General features: G+C 49.1%; 7 protein-coding genes; 4 read left to right on the top strand and 3 right to left on the bottom strand.

Annotated features, from left to right (window-relative positions):
- Positions 1–1633: 1633 nt before the first annotated feature.
- Positions 1634–4720, top strand: FFUJ_05549 (related to Vault poly; the record flags this gene model as incomplete). Its single annotated transcript, XM_023578771.1, has 1 exon — positions 1634–4720. The coding sequence occupies one exon, from the start codon at positions 1634–1636 to the stop codon at positions 4718–4720; it is 3087 nt and encodes a 1028-aa protein (XP_023431727.1).
- A 976-nt stretch (positions 4721–5696) lies between these two features.
- FFUJ_05548 (related to NAD dependent epimerase/dehydratase family protein) lies at positions 5697–6827 on the bottom strand (the record flags this gene model as incomplete). XM_023578770.1 has 3 exons in its annotated part: positions 5697–5814; positions 5861–6736; positions 6784–6827. 3 exons carry the CDS (start codon positions 6825–6827, stop codon positions 5697–5699), a joined length of 1038 nt encoding a protein of 345 aa, XP_023431726.1.
- Positions 6828–9230: 2403 nt separating this feature from the next.
- On the top strand, positions 9231–9984 carry FFUJ_05547 (uncharacterized protein; the record flags this gene model as incomplete). XM_023578769.1 has 2 exons in its annotated part: positions 9231–9362; positions 9415–9984. 2 exons carry the CDS (start codon positions 9231–9233, stop codon positions 9982–9984), a joined length of 702 nt encoding a protein of 233 aa, XP_023431725.1.
- Positions 9985–11129: 1145 nt separating this feature from the next.
- Positions 11130–11600, top strand: FFUJ_05546 (uncharacterized protein; the record flags this gene model as incomplete). Its single annotated transcript, XM_023578768.1, has 1 exon — positions 11130–11600. One exon carries the CDS (start codon positions 11130–11132, stop codon positions 11598–11600), a length of 471 nt encoding a protein of 156 aa, XP_023431724.1.
- A 147-nt stretch (positions 11601–11747) lies between these two features.
- On the bottom strand, positions 11748–14333 carry FFUJ_05545 (uncharacterized protein; the record flags this gene model as incomplete). XM_023578767.1 has 4 exons in its annotated part: positions 11748–12185; positions 12233–12711; positions 12763–12904; positions 12954–14333. The coding sequence occupies 4 exons, from the start codon at positions 14331–14333 to the stop codon at positions 11748–11750; spliced, it is 2439 nt and encodes an 812-aa protein (XP_023431723.1).
- A 936-nt stretch (positions 14334–15269) lies between these two features.
- Positions 15270–17335, top strand: FFUJ_05544 (uncharacterized protein; the record flags this gene model as incomplete). XM_023578766.1 has 2 exons in its annotated part: positions 15270–15673; positions 15721–17335. 2 exons carry the CDS (start codon positions 15270–15272, stop codon positions 17333–17335), a joined length of 2019 nt encoding a protein of 672 aa, XP_023431722.1.
- A 197-nt stretch (positions 17336–17532) lies between these two features.
- On the bottom strand, positions 17533–19147 carry FFUJ_05543 (related to O-methylsterigmatocystin oxidoreductase; the record flags this gene model as incomplete). XM_023578765.1 has 3 exons in its annotated part: positions 17533–18529; positions 18576–18686; positions 18819–19147. 3 exons carry the CDS (start codon positions 19145–19147, stop codon positions 17533–17535), a joined length of 1437 nt encoding a protein of 478 aa, XP_023431721.1.
- Between the last annotated feature and the right edge of the window lie 1042 nt (positions 19148–20189).

Below are 20189 nucleotides of genomic sequence, written 5' to 3'. Positions count from 1 at the left end.
GCATTAGACCGGATTGCATCAGCTGGACAACACTGAAATAGTATAAACAATAGCGCTTCCAAATTGAGACACTCTAGACACGGAACGAAACACCCAAGGTAGTCATGACATACTCAGACCCTAGATCCTTGGTTCTGATGCAACTTCCAGCTGCATCAAGAATTTGGCTCTCCAGCTCCCAGAAGCTACAGGATGGCCATGAATCCTAACCACAGCATGGCCGATACAGTACCATTGCTGGCGTAATACCTCTCCACTAACGCGTCTACTCTTTTGAGTGACTGGTTCGGGGGTATTTTACGCAAGACCCAGTACGCATCTTCAGGTGAGGTTTGTTACAGCCATAGAGAATCTAGAGGGCCGATGCCTGATCTTTATCGAAGCATCCCGGGAGAGCCTTCGAAAAGGTCCAATGGATGGCATGACGCTCATGTTGTTGTTCCTTGATAATTGATAGTACAAAAACGTAAAATGTGTGAATGGATCGTGGCAAGATGAATTAGGACACCCAAGAGCTTGTGGTATGCTAGTATCGAGATGAACTCTAGAACAGATGTTCGAATACTCAACAAACCTGTTTGCTGGATAAATCATTGGTCTACGGACCTTACCCTGCACGGTACATATATTAAGAACAGTTTGCTGCCCAGATGAAAAATGACAGACGCTGCCAGATTGTGAAAAGGACTGAGAGCCCATCGGTCGCATTCGTTTGGCTGATTGAACGTACCAACTCCGAAAGCGTCAGTCCTAAGATGTCTAAACTTTAAAAAACCTTGAAGAATAAATTTAAGATAAAATCACTCATTGCAGTTTAATTATGACCTGCAAGTTACAAGTCCAAACTTGTGAAGGTAATGAATAGTAAGCGACTTTAACATACTGCAGGGTATGTGACTGCAATAGCTACGAATTTCACCAACCTCGCACAGACCATTTCTTCAATTCGAAATGCTTGAAGATTTCAGCCAAGGCAGAATCCCAGGTTTGTTATCAAACCGATAGAAACCGAGCTAGCGGTAGCGGCTGTGCCTTAGCGCAGGTTCCCTCCCGTCAGGAAAATAGCTGTGAGCTGCCAATTGAGAAGCAAGGCAGATGCCATTTCGCAAATAAATCATGCCTTGATTAAAAACAATGGCCAAGAAATATCTTTTAGGCACAGAAAACTAGCGAACACTTGGCAAAGAGGAAGCTCGGCGTAGCAGGCAACAGAATTGTGGTTTGTCGCCCAATCAGAAAATAGTGTCGGATGGTTTCAACCAATCATGAGGCTAGGCAGAATTAACAGGCAGGCAAGGCAGCCATCGACGTCAATTGAGGCACAAACACCCGGGCTGACTCACTTCGGCACGTCTAATGCATATAAGACGTACTGTGATATCGGGCACTTCTCATCTTTCTCTCTTCAAAACACTTCTTACATCGTCATCCAATACCATTGTAATCAGGCTAGAGTGCTGCGCCTCAGATTTGCTTACCCGGAACCCTCACTGTGCTATCGCTACGACTTACGGTTCCCCATCGCCTCATTTATTTCACCACAGTTTCTCGCCTGATATCGCTGCCGACTTGAGTCTTTTCCAGCACCAGCCAATAGCGCCTTTTCGCCGCGTCATCGAGGTTAAGAAACAACATGTCACTCTTTGGCGGCTCACGAATTGGTAGCCGTAGAGTTACCCCGCCATGCGGCTGCTACATCTTCATCCAAGACGCGCCCAGGTACCTCCCTCAGGTCCAGATCAAGGCTCACACCACTATCCTCGCCACAACATCTCGCACCAACCTCACCCAGACTTTTGTCAATCCCAGCGGCGAAGCCATTGATGAATTGCGCTATGTCTTCCCTCTCTATGATGGTGTCTCCGTCGTCGCTTTCACCTGCACAGTTGGCTCTCGCGTCATCAAAGGCGTAGTCAAAGAACGACAGAAGGCTCAGCAAGTCTACAATGAAGCCAAAGCCAAAGGACAAACCGCTGGTCTTTTCAAGCAGTCCCTTGAAGCAGCTGATACCTTCACCACCACTATTGGAAATGTCCCTGCTGGTGAGATGGTGCAGGTAGATATCACATACCTTGGAGAGCTCAAACATGATGCTCAAGTCGACGGTCTTCGTTTCACTATCCCAACACAGATCGTTCCACGATATGGTGACTCGCAATCCCTCCCTTCATCGAATGTTATCCAGGAACAAGGGATCTCATTCACTATCGATGCGGAGATGCCTGACGGCTCAGCCATCAAATCCATTCAGTCCCCGTCTCATCCTCTTTCAGTAGAGATTGGCACTACCTCTACCACGAAGTCTCAGGACCCCTCCCTCCAGAGAGCTTCTGCTACCCTTCAACAAGGCACTACGCATCTGGAACAAGACTTTGTTGTGCAAGTAGTCGCCACAAAGCTAGGAGAACCATCAGCTATCCTGGAAACTCACCCCACCATCCCGAACCAACGCGCCATCATGACCACGCTTGTCCCCAGGTTCAAACTGCCTGCCGACAAGCCAGAGATTGTGTTCATCTGCGACAGAAGTGGAAGTATGGGTGGCCAGATCCCTGGCCTCAAAACAGCTCTCCAGATTTTTCTCAAGTCTCTTCCAGTTGGTGTCAAGTTCAACATCTGCAGTTTTGGCTCTCATTTCAGCTTCCTCTGGGATCGGTCTCAGTCCTACAGCCAAGAGACACTCGACAAGGCTGTTCAGCACATCGAAACTTTTGACAGCGACTATGGCGGCACTGAGATGTACCAACCATTCGAGGCTACTTTCAAGAAGCGCTACAAGGACATGAACCTCGAAGTCTTCCTGCTCACAGACGGCGAGATCTGGGACCAAGATCGCCTTTTCCAGCTTATCAACAAGGAGGTAGCTGATAGCAAGGGTGCTGCGCGAGTCTTTTCCCTTGGTATTGGCGCAGGTGCCAGTACCTCTCTGATTGAGGGCATCGCCAGAGCTGGTAACGGCTTTGCTCAGACGGTTGCTGATGATGAGAAGATGGACAAGAAGGTAGTTCGCATGCTTCGAGGAGCTTTGTTTCCCCATATTTCCGACTATTCTCTGGAGATCAAGTATGACAAAGGAGATTCTTCGAGCGAAGATGACTTTGAGTTGGTTGAGAAGGTCGTTGACGCGTTGAAGATTGATACCGTCCACGACGAAAAGAAGACCAAGGAAGTGGAAGCACCAAAGAAGCCTATTTCCTTGTTTGACGCATCCGCAAACGATGATGACGATACCGAGATGGCTGATGCGCCGGGTGTTGACAACAAGTTTGACCATCTTCCTGATGTTTCTTCCCCGCGTTATCTTCAGACACCAGGCACTATTCCTCCCCTCTTTCCTTTCAACCGTACCACCGTGTACGTCCTTCTCTCCGAGGACACTCCTTCACAGCAACCCAAATCTGTCATCCTCAGAGGCACCTCGAGCCATGGTCCTCTTGAACTCGAGATCCCCATCACGGTAGTTGCCGAAAAAGACGCTGTCATTCATCAACTCGCGGCAAGGAAGGAAGTCAAGGAACTTGAAGAAGGTCGGGGATGGCTCAAGTATGCCAAGGACTCTGACGGCAAACTCCTTGGGGAGAAGTACGATGGCCACTTCTCTGACATGGTTGAGCGTGAGGCTGTGCGTCTTGGTGTCAAGTATCAAGTTGGAGGCAAGTGGTGCTCGTTCATCGCTGTGGAGGATAACGGAAATGAGGTTGAGCAAGGAGAAGCCCAAGAGGCTGTACCTGATGAGCCTTCACGGCGCGCCATGCCACAAATGATGACTGCTAGCTTCGGTGCAGCGAGCAGCGGCAAACCTTTTCTTTCGTTTCTCAGCCGTTCTCGCAAATCAACCCAGCCGGATACTCGTAGCGCAGGGTTTGGGAGCTCTGGCAGTGTTGCATTCGGAGCTGCTCCAGCTGCATCTCCCTACGATAACTTTTCTTCCGCGGGTCGAGGTGGGGGTCTCTTCGGAAGTTCTACGTCATCCAGCACTGGCGGAGGACTATTCGGCAACTCAAATGCTCAAGCCCGCAGTTTCGCCCCAGGGTCTAGTGCACCACCTGGTAGTCTTTTCGGAGCCGCGCCGCAAAGATCGTTTGGCACAGCTGAAACTCTGTTTGGCAGTGCTTCTATACCTCCCCCTCCTCCTCCTGCAGCACCAACTGTTCAAGCCGCAGCACTCGCACCCCCCGCGGCTGCAGTTGATGAAGACCTTATCGATGAGTATCGGAAAGAGATGGATGAGGCTGCGGCTATGCCGCTGGACTTTTCAATTGAAGGCGAAGAGTCTGATGAAGACATGGGGTTTGCATTGATGGATGACGGACCTCCTGCTCCTGCGCCAGCTGCCGCCTCTTCACTTTTCTCCATGCCTGCATCCTCTATTGCTGCAGCACCCAAGAAAAAGTCCATCGGCGACATGGAGCCATTGCAGGCTTTGACCTCTCTTCAAACATTTGCAGGTAGCTGGTCATGGAGTGCGGATCTCGAGCGTGTTCTCGGCGTGACCTCTGAGGAGGCTTCCAAGTTGGCACTTCCGGCTTCAGTCAAGGACCATTCAGAGAAGGACGATGTGCTGGCTACCGCGTGTGCTGTGTTGTTCTTCAAGAAGAAGCTGCAGGAGGAAATGGATACTTGGGAAATGTTGGTTGAGAAGGCAGAGGGATGGTTGGAGGACAAAATTGGGGAGGATGAAGTTTCTGAGCTACTTAGTGTGCTCGAGAAGTTGTTTTAAATAGTTTATTTATGGCCATATCTTGAAGAAGTGTTCAAGTAGTTAGTTAGCAGTATGAAATAACAATCATGGTTCTTTCTAGATTCATATCTCCGTGTAGTACAAAACTCATAGAAGCCTACTGCGCATGATTATCCGACCGGTAAAATTAAGGGCATTTGTCAATGTTGTGTAGCTCTAGTTATTTGGGGAATCACAAACCTGATAGCAGCATAGAAACAGTAGATTAAATGGAGATATCTTTGAGACAAGCCAAATAAATTAATCTTGCCTTATTACAGACAGACCATAATGCCAGGTAGCGAAGTAAAAAGACGTGCTTGCCAGGGAGGCAAGGACGGAATACATTGTAATGCATGAAATGATGTAACATTCTGGGCTCGTGAATTGTTATCCGAGAAGTTGTCGCATGTAATAATATATCATATTACTCATGTTTTGTCCCATCCACCTGTCAATGTACCAGGACAGGAAAAAAAATCTGGTGCAAGTTACTTTTACCCCCAACAACGAAACGGAGTGACAACAGGGATTATAATTTCCTATCCTCCTATCCACCAATTCACACATCTGCCAATCAATTGATTTTCTCCCATCGTCGTAACTCAACTACCAATACTCTTGTATAAATTGTTTTATCGACACTTTTCCTGTTACAAACACGCTGTTATAGAGTTGAACGCAAAATGTTTGTTGAAAAGTTTGGCTGACTTTAGCGTTTGCAATTTCCTATCCTCCAATCCTACTATGCGAATATTGTTTTTCTGCCATACAACAAGAGGACTGGTAAATGTAAATCCGTCTCAGCAACGCAATACAATACCAGTTGGCATTACACTACTGCACACTACCTGCGACATCAGAAAAACAGCAATGCATGCCCTTTACCACGCGCAGATGAAGAAGTCTATGCCCAGTCTTACTCACGTAGCGATAACCTCAAAGCGTTGTGAATGTAACCCAGTTCTTTTCGAAATTAGGCCGTAGTTTCAAGAGCAGCCATAAATTCCTCGGTCACAGTCTCGATCCATTTCGAGTCATCTTTCACCGGCTCCCATCCCAACTCACGACTCCGATCGCCCCTTGTCTCAGACCTATCACCGATCAGCAATGCGCAGGAAGAATAACTATCCAACTTACCTCGAACACAGTCCAAGCTCAGTGAGATGCTCATCACCATCGAACCAAGCCTTGCTAATTTCCTTCAATCCTACACTCTCCGGTTCAGCGGCGAGTCTTCCTTGTTGATGGCCAACTCTTGCAATCTCCTTCGCTATGTCAAGCCAAGACTGTTTACCATGGTTTGCGAAGAAGAAACCCTCTTTTCCAAAGGGTACATCCTCCCCTTTGAGGATCTTGGCCAGAATTAGGGTGTAAAGCGCTGCAATGTCTTCAATATGGGTGTGATCCCAAATTCCCAGCCCATCTCCGGCGTACATCGCCCGTCCCCTCTCAAGAGCAGCCCTAACCATTGTCGGAATCTGTATCGAGGACTTGTTAAACAAGCCTGTTCCCCTGCCATAAATCAAAGGCGAGCAGATGATATAAGTCTTGACACCCAACTCTTCGCCGAGTTCAAAAACGGTAACATCAGCAGTGCGTTGATGATACGGCTCAATTCTTTCCCTCATCTTCTCATAAGCATAAACATCATCTTTATCCGAAAACACATTCGTCACAATGTAGGCTTTGGAAACAGGTCTGTCGCCAAAGTTTGACGTCCCCGAGTTGTGAATGTAGTGTACTTCGCGTCCTGTTTTGCGTTTCCGTTGCGCAAGACCGCGAATAAAGGCCTGAGCGGAGGGGACGTGATAGCCGTTGGCTGCGTGGATGACGATATCGTGTGCTGAAGCTACTTCAGTGAGGAAATCCGTATCGTCGAGGTTTTTGAAGAGAAGAGGTGTTAGTGGGAGGGATGATAGAGTCGAGGCCTGAGCTTGAGTGCGGACCAGGGCTGTGATGGGGAATTTTGCAAGGGACGTGTTTGCGAGGATCGTTGTTAATACGCTGCCACCACTGAAGTTTTAAGTAAAGGGTTTCAAAAGATAAGAGAGGACACTTACACGAAGCCGGTGGCGCCGGTGATAAGAATTTTCTGAGTTTCCATGTTGCCTGTGATTAATTGAACCTGTGAGTATCGTTGAGTATCATTCATCATCACTGTTTGACTAGGGATACCGGCTATTTTATACTTTGAACAGAGGCTTGATGTCACAAGTCACATATACTGATGGAGTGTAGGGAGTTTCCCAAAGGAGAAATCGGAGGTTGTATGGACACGGCTTCGGGGTTAAGGACCCGGACTTAGCAACACTGGATCTCTCAAGCGGATTTAAACCATAGGATGCAGATCTGACATGGTCTCAGATTGATAACGTCATGGAGGAGGAAGATAACAGGTTGAATTGGGTAATGATATCGTTCAGCTGATCTCTGCTCGGCAAGTTGCGACAAAACATGGAAGAAACCAGTCCACGCCCCTATCTTCGTCTGCTAGCAGTCCACAGTTGCTCAACCTTCGGTATAGGCCTTTCTACGCTGAAAGCCCATCCGCACAACGTGAGAAAACAGAGTGAGGCTGAAAGTGGATGTCAATATTGTCCCCTTCCAAATTGGCATCTGTGTTTCTTCGTGCCGTCTTAGTGAGATGCCACTTGAAGTATTCTCGCAATTCTACTGCTTATCTTGGTTGCACCAGTTGTGAACATTTGGACATTGGGCTTCTTGCATCAGCTTTTAAAACAGACGATCTTGAGCTTTCTCTTTTTGTCCCACAACCTACCGTACGGGGGTGTCACATCAAGAACATCATTCCTGGCACGGATATGGATTCTACAAGAAGTAATTCTCATGTCGAGGTCTTATCGGATTTGAAGGAGTTCCCGTCCACCAGAGCATACATCAGCGCGCTTACACAAGACCCGTATTCGTCGCATAGTGAAGGGCTGTGAGGTACATATGCGGTGTGCGATTTGGGACCTGTCATGATTTATCAACCTGACCAGTAATGACGGAAACCCCCTCGCCATTGAGGTTGCCCTCGCGCGTCTTGCCGAGAGTCAGCCAAACAATCGAGATCTGCCTCGAAGCATGGCGCAACCCTTGATGGATCATTTACATCATAGGAAAAGAGTCTTTAGCTGTGCATTGGAAATTGAAATCTGAGAGAAATGCTACCTGGGTTCCATGCGGTAGAGAACATCCATAGGGAGTCGACAAGGAATGAAACCACCTTATTATAGGCTCCAAGTTTTCTCTGCTGATTTTAGCTCTCGGCCGCAAGCCTCAACTGTGAATAATGCATCTGACTCAATTGATGATTTCCTAACACTCGCTGCCTGCATCGCCATCCTGGCTATCGAATTCTCCTCTCCAGAGACTGCAACGGATGCATCACTATTCTTCTTCATCTTACTGAATTCCGCCGATGGCGCCCTTCGTCTCTTTACTTGCCCAATTAAGTCAGTAAAGCATCTTTTGAGGTAATCCACCCATATTACAACTGGAGGGCCTCTTCCTCCGCGATCTCTCGGCCAACTCCCACACCAAGTGCATAGGTCTCGCGAGCCAGTTTCTTCCTTGTTGAGGAGGTAAGAAATAAGGCAGGATAGGAAAAATGGAGTTGGCCGAGAAAAAGAAAAAAAAATAGCGAAAGGAATTAGGATTGGTGCGCTCCAATCCACCTTTTCTCCTATCCGCCTTTCTGCTGAACTCCCATCCCCTCAGTTCCGTCAACTCCGTCCTGAAGTCTATCCCGAACTTATCTTACATTTACTAAATCTTTCAAATTTTAGACCAAGATTTTAGTGCTTTAGGCCAAAGACTTTTGTCAAGTTTATCGGGCTTGGCAATAATGCAAAGACTGCAAGCAAATGGGACGCTGTAGAAAGTGAAAGGAGACTGGAATCCATGCAATGTCATCCTGGATCGTGTTTAGAAAAAGTAAATCTTGCGAAAAGAAACTCGCTCTGTATATTTAAACCCCTGATTAAGCGTGGCATGCGGAGCTAGTGTTTGTGTAGTCTAAAAATTTTGGTATTTACTGGGCAGTACTTGAAGGAAAATGGTTTTCTACGGACATGCTGATCTCGATGTACGCATCTAAGCACCAACGCACGGATCCCACCTCTCCAAATCCTCAACTCTTCACTTCTCATCCTCCACCGTCAACATCACCGACACACAGAGCATCGCTTCCAACGACCATCATGGAGACAGGCGAGCCATCATCCGCGTGGCTGTGAAGAGGGTAAGGCTCGAAATTCAACGCAAAAAAAATTTCACCTCAAGCTAACAGGCTTCTCAGCAGGACTCAATCCAAATCCCATCTTGAAACAACCACAGGGCATCTCTAACCCGCCAGAGCGGAGCCAGCGTGCCTCTGATGAGCTTGATACACCACTGGACACCCATGTAGGCCCCGCGGGGTCCAGTGTAATAGATGCTTCAGCAGCCACTATTGCAACAACCTCGAGTTGTGATGATGCTATCAATTCGCCTGGCGTCAGCGATGGAATCATGGTCTCTGTTAATCCACATGCATCAACAGCTCCTGATTCTGACCAGTTTGGAAACGAACTTTCAGTCCCTACGACAAGAGGTAAATGATTTTACACAAGCGAAAACCCTCGAGATGAAGAAAGTTCGCGAGGACCTGCACGTCGCGCAGAGAGGTCTTTTGGGTGACATTGAAGCATTCCGCAAATGACAATACCGTTTCGACGAAACTTGAGAGTACTCACAACAGATCAATCGATGAACACCGAGCACGGTTTAATGCAATCAACGAGGAGATATCGACAGGATTCGAGCAGATGAGACGCTCGGCAGGCGAGTTTCGCTCCAGTATCAGGAAGGTTCTGAACAGTCGCAACGATGTCCATAACCAGGTAAAGCGCGTTGGGACAAGTATCACCACTCTCCAGAACAGGGTAAAGTACATTGAGGAAATTATCACCGCTATCCAAAACCAGGCTACAGGCACTGTGGCAACTGTCAATGCTCTGTCAGGACGGGTATCCGAGATGGAACAGACACTTACTCTGGTCCCAGCTCTGGTTCGGTTCTGTGCTCAACTGAGAGAAGCTCTCAAGTCCATTTCTGGCCCGAACCCACAACTTGCTTCCAACAATGGTGGCAACAAAAGAGCCGGTGAAGCATCCGAGGGGGGCTATGGAAAGCGACCGAGAGGAGAATCAAACCGAGTAAACGACAAGAGGAAAGAAGTTTATTGGAATGCCACCCCGACCTCTGAGGGATATTGAAAGCTTCGAAACATCGACGAAATGAGAACTAGACTCTATTTCTGTTGCGAGGGTTGAGGGGCATTAGAAGTGTAGACTGGGAGAGGGATAGTGTTGTTACTGGCTCTGGACTATGTAACTGAAACCGTAATTGAGCTTGACAATTATCTGCGACTAATACAATTTGCACTATTGTGCAAACATACACCTTAACTCCAGTAGTCATCGTCGTAACTAACACTGATCGTTTCACTGGTGACAACTGTGCGTGTATCGCTGAGAGCATTATATGCCACCTCTCAGATATGGGAAGTGGAAGGAACTCATTATTCGGCGAACAGGAATGATTTACCTTACGAACCTAGTTGCGCATGTTTCTGCAATAGACCTGGCACCCAGCTTGAATTGGTTATCCAGATTATCACGGCATGAGTCGGCCGGGGAAAAGCTCACCATCTAGCTCCCCATGAGTTCACCAACTGCGTCAGTTGTGACGGCCTCTAAGCCATCCCCCATGTCACCAGCTGGGGCAATCAGTGGGGCAACGCGCGAAGCCTTGGTGACTATACAGTCATAAATTCATGGAGAGCAGAGCTGGCATTGTTGCTCCGTTGATACAATCGAGGGATCGGCACATTGCAACGACGGAGAACGACTAGCACGACGATGGAGTGCTTCAGATTGGGAGGAATTCTGAATGGCAGGTTCTTTACTCAACAATATTGCCAGCGAGTGGACTACTGTCGGACATACCCCGAGTGTGCCGGAATCCAGCAAGGCGGAACAAATCATCTACTGAACCAGCGCTACGTCAATTTGTACATCGCCAGCATCACTCGAGGATTGAAGTTGAGATTCAAGATTCTTAATAGTGCTTTTATGGCGAGTTGAGTGGCCGTTGGCGATCTATAGTTGTCAGCTGATGGGTATTGAGACACATTCGACAAGAAGCATACTTTTCCACAGGGTAGTACACATACTCTGGCGGGCATTCAAGGTCTACCTGAAGATTTAAGCCGCGTGCACCTTCAAGCCTATAAGCACGTTGCGGTGAAAGTCTTTCCACTCTTGGTCTGGCTTTTTTATCCAAAATTCAGCTTCGTCTGGCCTACATGCTCGGCCTCGGACTGATGGTGCAGATCGATCAAGAGCTGCTTTTCGCCGTGATGTCAGCCAACCAAGACCTCGTCCTTGCCAACGGTGAGGCCAGCCCTGTCATCAATGTCGAGTTTGTCCCTCTTGGCGAACCGAACGAAGACACGGAGCCCAACAGCATGGATTATGAAGTGAACGATGAGCATGCGGTTAATTCACCTCCGTGGTTTCCAACCGCAGCCCAAGTCGGGATAGGGGTTTCAATCTCATGGTATAACGCTTGGCTTAAAGCATGGCTCAGCTGGGGGCATCATAGGGTTCTGACCATAAACGCCTGCAGATTTCGTACACCAGAAGGCTCATGTTACCAAGCGCAAGTCAGACCATCAACAACCACAATCATGATCAAGCGAGAAAATGAGATCGACCAGTACCGGGTCAAGAATGCCTTACAAGCCTTTCCCAGCGCCGACTCGCTTCAGATCGTCGAAGGTCCATGGCATCACGAGCCCCCTCGTGTCCGCGACCAAGAGCCAGTCTAGCGCCACCTCAGCGACCTGTAGGGTTTTAAGCATCACTCCTTGAGCGCAGCTGACAATTTACTTCTCATAGCTTCATCTGATCGAGAAAGAATTCTCTTCCCTACTTGCCCTTGGTACCCTGCACCATAAAATACAACGGGCTCCAACTCACGCCAGAGCCTGCAACAACTCCAAATACTCCCCATTCCTCCCCCATGCCAACGTCACACTCTCCAGAACCCTCCTCCCCTCCTTCAATATCCTCTTGGGCGCATTCGCAGAGTAGATATCCCCAACCCCACTAATATACGCCTTCAATACCCCCGTCCTGACGAACAGCTGCACCATCTCATCATCGTTAGGTCGATCCAGCCTTATGAATGTGGGATTCTCGTCATCCGATCGATCAGGCGATATTTGGCGTGTTACGCTCCCGCTGCGTGGTTCACCTCCAGGTCTTCGCGATTTACTGCAAAATACACTGTAGGCCCAGAGAGTCAGGGTCGCCCAGAATACACAGGGGGGTTCGTAGAAGGTCATTTTTGCGTAGCGGCGGACGTGCCAGAGGAAACAGCCGCAGTGCAACGCTGCAAGACGAGCTTTGGACTGTACTAATGTTAGCATCCAACCAAATGTGAATACGGACGACTTACGCCATCTTGCTGAGCCCATTCCGATATCTCCCGTTCCGCCTGCAGCGCCTCCTTCTGACTCGCAGCCTCTTTCCTCAAATGCTCCGGCGCCTTGAGATACTTCGCCAGCGTAATTATCGCTCGCCGCGGAACGAGCAGCACAACGCGCGAAAAGTGCAGATGCAGAACAGTAGGGTGTTCAGCTCCGAGCAACGACGCTATGGTGGCGTTGGCGGCCCAGTGAAGCGTATCGACGCAATCGAGAGCAGCGTTTCGCCAGTTTGAGTCGGAGAGTTGAAGGTGTTGGGTCTCGTCGCTGCGAGGTTCGGGGTTGTTCTGGGGGATCCAGGATGAGAGAGGGCGCTTGCAGTAGGTGCTGACGGTGGTGTATTCTTGGTACACTGCGTGCAGGAGGAGGATGCGGGAGAATTCGCCGAGGTCGGCTTTGGCGGTTCGTTCGCGGAAGAGCTTACTGATGGCAACTTCGAGTGTTGGGTTCGCTTATAGCGCGTAAGCATGAGAGTTTGGAAGAGAGGGGGAGTGTGGCTTACCGTCGACGCGGCGATGGAGTTGGATCCAATCTGATGACGTTACTTGAGACCAAAGGCCATCGTGCGGTAACATCAGATCCGCGACATTGAATGTACCTGTCTGATGGTCATCGAAGAAGTACCGTCCCATGCGATCTAATAACTTCTGTGTGTCAGCCTCGATACTCAAAGACGAAACAGTGTAACCTCACCCAAATGAAATAGCACAGTCGACGCCAAGTCTCATCTTCAACCCAGCCTCGCCATTTATCTTCGTCTCCTTCACCATGACCCGAAAAGCCTTGTCGAGATCGATAGGACGTGATGACTCTCTGCAGACTTCCCATTCTCTCGTAAGCAGCCTTTTGGAGTTGACTACGACCAGAGTATAACAAACCAACTTGACTCAATACAAGAGCCTGTGCCAGCGGCAGGCTGAGCTCTGATCCTTCCAGCTGAGTAACCAAAGTCCTTCTGAGAAATTCGTGGAATGGTACGACGCAGGCGTGAATATCCGCTGTAGCTGAGTACTGGCTCCCGATGACGCAAATCGCTAGAGCAAGAACCCAGTTTCCGTTAAGGTCTGTTGTATGAGGATGGACGAGAGGAATGATCGGGTCGAAGTGCTCAAAGAAGAGCTTGACGAAGTACTCGAGTAGCTTCAGTGACGGAAAGTCAGCAGAGGCGTAGGGTTGATGAAACATGGAAGATTCGAGACACGTTTGTGTAAAAGCATCGCAGATCTTGCTGTATGTCAACTCTGTCATGAAGGACTCTCTGTACGCTTCGTCTTCGAGGATAATATGGCTCAGGTCTGGGAACGAAAGCTGGTTGGCTTGGAGGCCTGAGTCTTGAGAAATGGTGGGTAGCTGGGTGTATCCTTGAAGGCCTGGCGGTGGATATAGCTGCTTTGACTTGGCGGTGCAAGGACGTCGGGCACCGTTTGAGCTCGTGGCGTATAGGTCTCCGGGAATAGTGCGTCCGGAGCTCATACTCAACTGGGGAGAAACTCCCAGGCCGCTGCCTGGGGAAAGCGACGTTACAGCTGACAAACGGCGTGGTGGAGCATCGATCATGGGAAAGCTGGGAACTGGCTGATCTATCATGGTTGCGTTACCAGCATCAAGAGGCTGGGCAATATCAAGGCCTAGGATGGAGTAGTAGTTTGTCTCAATCTCATTGTCGTACGGTAGCCAATTGATAGGGAAGTCCCAGTCGATATCGTAAGTGGACAGGTCATAGTCAAAACCCGGTTGCTGCTCATTCCCGGCACCGTCAATGAAAGGACTGTCTTGTGAATGCGGTGTTTGATGTGAAGGTAGCGCAAGCTGTAAATCTGACGGTACGTGCTGAGGCTGCGACGCGTGATCTACTGTCTCAACTGGGCTGATAAGAGTTTGGTTGGGAGTATGCGCAATGGCACCAGTTTGTGAGGCCGGGGATGCTCCGACTGTCTTATCTCTAGTCTGGGGATAAGCGCATTCGAGTGCCCTGGTCGAGCAGCGCAAACACGGAAGGTTTCTCGAGCATTTCTCGCGTGCCCTAGCACACTCCAAACACGCTCTGCGCCGCCCAACATCACGTCTCGACATGGCGGACGGATGATCGTGGATAGCTACATGCTTCGTTAAGATATCACTTCCATCATCAGCAGCGGCTTCCATCAAACTACTCCGCGCCACGTACCTACGCGTAAAGCTCTTGTGGCAGACATCGCATTCAAAACCCCGCAGGCTATCGTGGCTTTTTTGGTGTCGCTTGAGATGCTCTGGCCGCTTGAAGCTTCGCGAGCATTGTGAACATTGGTACTTCTCCATTGCGGAGAAGGTTTCGGACGTTTTTAAGCTTGTTGGGGCGTAATTGATGTTGTTTTGTGAGGATGGTTTGAAGCAGAGCGAGGTCGGGGACTTCCCCACTCGCGCATGGACATATCGGGCTAGAGCTGGTCTAGAGTCTGGGGTAAAAGTCACATCGGGATGATCAAACTAGGCGCACCAATCCTGTAAAATTATGGAGTTTTTGGACCATCTCCGCTTCATTGAATTGACGTCAGTTTTCTCGACATCTCGAGGGAAGAAGATGAAATGCAACAGCGCAATAATTATTCTCTTTACTATTCTTAGGCCAACATATTTTCCAGGTCAAGCCAATTGCATCAAGTTAGTCGTTGTCGATATGAATCGCGATATTTGGGATAACATATACCCGTGAATGGAGACTCATCACGAGAGAAACAAAAAAAGGCTTTTCGCCGCTTTATCTAGTTACCAGACCTCTTTCGGGCATCAGGCGACTGCGCAATCCACTCTCATGAGCACTTGACCGTTTCCCCTCTTTGAGGCGACTGGTCCCCGGTGGGAGCTCCGGTGGGATATCCGGGCCTCCCACCACGAACTAACGGCATCCACCAATTGATCAACAATCGTCAGTGATGACTCGCATACAATTATCAACAGCAGTATATCATGGCGAACTAGAAACATTTCTGAGATTCAATTCCGCCATCTTTGCCTCAACATATCGCCAACATGTCTCATCCCCAGTCCATCTTCCATCATACCACCTTAACACCAGGTTCCCTACTCCACCGTCGAAGGGCCACAGTCTCAAAAACAACACTGCACACGCAGCTCAAACGACTTCGCGAGACAGGCCGCTACGATTGCTTCAAGCTGCAATGGCATGAGATCTACGGGGACAAGTCCATGTGGCCTGTCCCCTTCCATCTCTTCTGGGACAGCGACATAGCGAAGTGGATCGAGGGCGCCTGTTATTTTCTCCATGATGAGTTTGATGCTGAGATTGACGCTGCGGTGAGAGATTTGGTCGACATGATTCGAGGGGCGCAGCAGAGTGATGGATATCTGAATGTTCATTATACTGTTGTTGAGCCGGGAAAGCGGTGGACGAATTTGCAGGATATGCACGAATTGTGAGTCAAGTAGCCGCATTGTTGTATCTCTTATACTCATTTCTCAGATACAACGCTGGTCATCTCATCGAAGCAGCCCTAGCTCACCACCAGTACTACAAGAACAACCTTCTTCTGGAGCCCATTGAGAAATACGTCGCCTTGATTCACAACACTTTTGGACCAGGCGAGAATCAACTGCACGGATACCCGGGTCATCCCGAGATCGAGTTGGCTCTGTTCCGCTTATACCAAGTGACCGGAAACAAGGACGCTTACGACCTATCCCGATACTTCCTTGAAGAACGAGGGAACCACAAAGGTCAGCACGGACAGCATTACTTCGAATGGGAGTTGAAGCAGCGTGGCCAGAGTCTCTACCATCGACCTGATTCTTACCCCGAACACGCATCTCACTGGTACTGCCAGGCTCACCAACCCATTCTGGAACAACAAACCGTCGAGGGTCATTCCGTACGCGCCATGTACCTCCTCACCGCCGTAGCCGACATGCTCTGCATCGACATATCCGGCTCCCAGCCACTCTCCTCCCAATCATCCTGGAAGGACGCCGTCTACCGCCTCTGGGACAACATGGTCACCAAAAAGATGTATCTCACCGGCGGTATCGGCGCCATCAAGCAATGGGAAGGTTTCGGACGCGATTATTTCCTCCCCCAGTCCACCGACGAAGGCGGATGCTACGCTGAGACCTGTGCGTCCATTGCAGTCATGATGCTAGCTGAGCGACTGCTACATATCGAGCTCGATGCGAAGTTTGGGGATGTCATGGAACTTTGTTTGTACAACAATGTCATGACGGCGATGAGTCTTGATGGAAAGGCGTTTACGTATGTCAATCAGCTGGGGAGTTCGGAGAGCGATAAGAGTGTGAGGGAGGAGTGGTTTTGGTGTGCGTGCTGTCCGCCTAATGTGACGCGTTTATACGGGTCGTTGGGGGGATATCTGTGGGATTTTGGGGAGGAGAATGGGAAGGGGGCGTTTGTGAATGTGCATTTGTATACGAATGCCGAGTTGAAGTTTGGGGTTGGGGAGGGAGAGGTTGTTCTTCGGCAAGAAACGGATTGGCCGTGGGATGGACTCGTCAAGTTTCGACTTACGAGTCCCTCGGTGAACACCACGATACGGCTCAGGATTCCAGGCTGGTCCCGAAATCAGTATACTCTGGATCCAAGGCCTAGCGAAGGTAGTGTTCATTTGCACAAAGGCTATCTCACGCTCGATCCAGCTTACACAGCAGCACATCCCGTCTTCTCGCTGACCGTCGGCAACTTCACGCCTCGATATATCACTCCGCATCCCTACACGAACCAGCACACTCTGACACTTGCTCGAGGACCACTGGTGTATTGTATCGAGGATGCAGACAACGCATGGGAGGACAATCACTATAAGGACGTTGGACTCAAGGCTGGTAGTGTGGTTAAGGAGGAGAGGCTGTGCATTAGCGGGACGGACGAAGAGTATATTGCGTTGAAGACTTCGTGCTGGAGACGCAGCGGGAAGTTGGATGAGGCGGTTTCTTCGCCCGGTTTTGTTGTTGAGGGAAAGGGTTCCGGGTTTGATGATGAGAGGGAGGGTGTATTTGTGCCGTATTATCTTCGGGCTAATAGAGGGGGAAACGGGCATATGAGAGTTGGGCTGCATCATATACAGGGCTAGTTCATCTCTTCGAAAGAACATAGAAAATATACATCAAGATCAAGATTGTATCAATTAGACTTGTTACGTTCTTCATATCGCTCTGATTTCGTCCTCTCCAATTATTATAGGTTTGAGTCGAATCTGAGGTTGAAAGATGAGTATTGGACTACCATGAATGTCCCAAAAACATCACAACGAGAAAGTTTTCAGTCATTCTACTCTAAAAACTTCATGTACTTCTCACTCCTAAGTACGATCCTATGCGGGAATGGCTTGACACGAGAAATAACACCCGGCAACTGGTCATATCCAACCTCAATCTCATTTCCCTCACCATCCGTCTCTTTCTTAATCTCAAAAACCGCCAATGTCTGCGCAATACTCAAAAATAAAGTCTGCTCAGCGATCCACCGCCCCGGACACGCTCTCCTCCCAAAACCAAACACAAGATCCGACGGTGAAGGTTCGTTGTACGGCTCAAAATACCGTTCAGGCTTAAACTCCATCGGATCATGGTAGACTTCAGGGTCGTGCGTGAGAGACGCTACAGCTGGGAAGAGGAGAGTGTTCTTGGGGATGAAGTACCCGCGGTATGTATCGTCTTCAGTCGTCATGTGCGGGAAACCCATTGGAGCGAGGGTGTGCCAGCGGAGGACTTCTTGGACTATGGCGGTGATGTAAGGAAGGCCTGGCTTGTCAGAGAAGGAGGGGAGGCGAGAGTCTCCGATGATGCGGTCGATTTCTTCTTGGGCTTTTTTTTGGACGTTGGGGTATAGAAGCATGGCTGCGAAGAAGGCGAGGAGTGTTGCGCCGGTGGTGTCGGTTCCTGCGTTCATCATCGAAGCTGCAGTCCATGCAATGACCCTTTCTTCCTCGGCATCGATCTTGCGGTGAATATCCTTTATGAGACCTGCAACGTAGGAAACATTATCCTTACGATTAGCCATCTGATCCTTGACGTATTGGTACGGATCCAGAACGTTTTGCAAGAGATGCTGCCTGAAGAGTTTGGCGGTCTTCTTGAACCCAGCGCCTGGCATCCAGTCTGGAATGTGTCGGAGCCATGGGATGAAGTCTGCCATCCATGCACCTGGAGTCGTGGCCTGAGAGAACTCTTCCATCACGAGATTAGCCGTGGTGACGATATGATCGCTTTTGCTGGGGTCTGTCTCATAGTTGTACAGAATGCGGAGCATGATGGAGCCGGATAATCTGGAGGCTTATGAGCATTTGCTTCGGGAGATGGAGGAAGACGCACTGGTTCAAATGGTCCGGAAGATTCTGACTCTTAGGATCTTTATGGAGTCTCTTTAATAGCTTGAGGATCTCTAGTTCTTGAATGGGCTCGAATCGGGTGATGGATTTGGGGCTGACTTGGGTAGCTGTGAGTTTGCGATGCATGCGAAAGGTTCGATTGTAGGGCATCAAGCCCATAACCCCATCGTACCCAACAATAATAGTTCGTCAGCATACCGCACAGTCAACTGGATATCTGTCTTACATATCGCCAGCAAAGACGAGTTTGGGGCGTGAAGCACTTTTCATGGCTCTTGTCTCGAGAAGATCCATGATGACCTGTCTGTTATGCAAAATGACAAAACGTTGTCCGAGCACAGTAACTGAAGTGATCGGGCCGTATTTCTCTTTGTGGCTTTGCCAGTGAGGCCATTCTAGTGTGCCGGGTGGTGGAAGGTCACGTATGTTACCCAAGAAGGGCAGACCTTTGGGACCAGGTGGCAAGGGAGGTATTTTAGATCGTTGTATATGTTTGACAAGGAGAAAGGACAGCGATGTGAAAATGGCTGTGACCAGGACAAGAGAAGTAGACATGTTGAAGGATAAAGTAAGAAGTCTTTGGTATGGAGTGATTTCTAGAGGGCCACTTATGGTATTTAATCTTCGCTTGCGTGTAGGATAGCCTTTGAAGTTTGCTGGGCTAACACCTCACGCTACTGTCTCGACTAAGACGTCTGTCTGACATGGATCACTAGTCTTGATCTTGGCATCAGCGCCTAAGAGATTATCTCCGTGCCTCTCCCGTGCTTGGTTGCAGTCAGATTTTGGGGCTATGAGCGGGACCATCCGCTCTGACGTGTGTTTGATTGGGCAATTGAAGATGGGACAACTCGCAATGGGTCTCATCTTATTGGATGCTGGACTCGCCAGCATCTGAATCCTCTGGCTGTAATAATTGCGAGATCAGCTTGGGAGGTAAGTGTCTGTCCTACAAGTCACTGTCATTCTTTCAGGTGGTTTCAACATTCTTCATTTACTTTTGACATCGTCTCGTTCTCCCAGGTGTCAATGAACAGTCTGTCATCAGCAATATTTCACGCCGCTGATATTAGAATTTCTTGAGAGTGCAAGTTGCTCGTTCAACACCGGAGGAGACTTGTCTATTGAAGATGCTGGCAGCATCAACGTAGGCTTCGAAATCATGAGGGTCGGCACCGGCTTGAGAAATATTCCGCTGATCCCGAGTCAAGGGATTAAATTCAGCTTTGAGACTCAATTGCAACGAGAGCGCTGGCTTTGACTGGGTCTGTGCTTTGGGGTCCCACCTTTTCTGGCCTTAGAGGTCAAGTGAATGAGATGCAGACCAGCGAGGCTGAAGTCCCAATTCAAGAGGTTTCTCTATGTAAATGTATGAGGATTTTCAACTGAGCAGACGCCCCTCAGATCGCACCGCATAGCCGTCTCATTATGGTAAATTCCTACTCCTCCCGCATGTGGTTTCTCAACTCACCACCTCCATCTTCACCTCACATCACAGGATCTCATCCTGTCACCTCTCACATCGCGCCTCACAAGTGATAGAGAAAAACAACGAGGTTCGTTGATCCCACAAGTCTTCATCGTTCTTTCTCCATTG

The sequence above is a fragment of the Fusarium fujikuroi genome, chromosome FFUJ_chr06 (genome assembly GCF_900079805.1).
Source record: "Fusarium fujikuroi IMI 58289 draft genome, chromosome FFUJ_chr06".
Taxonomy (NCBI): Eukaryota; Fungi; Ascomycota; class Sordariomycetes; order Hypocreales; family Nectriaceae; genus Fusarium; species Fusarium fujikuroi.
Note: the sequence above shows the minus strand (reverse complement) of the source record. Positions and strands in the feature narration are given on the sequence as shown.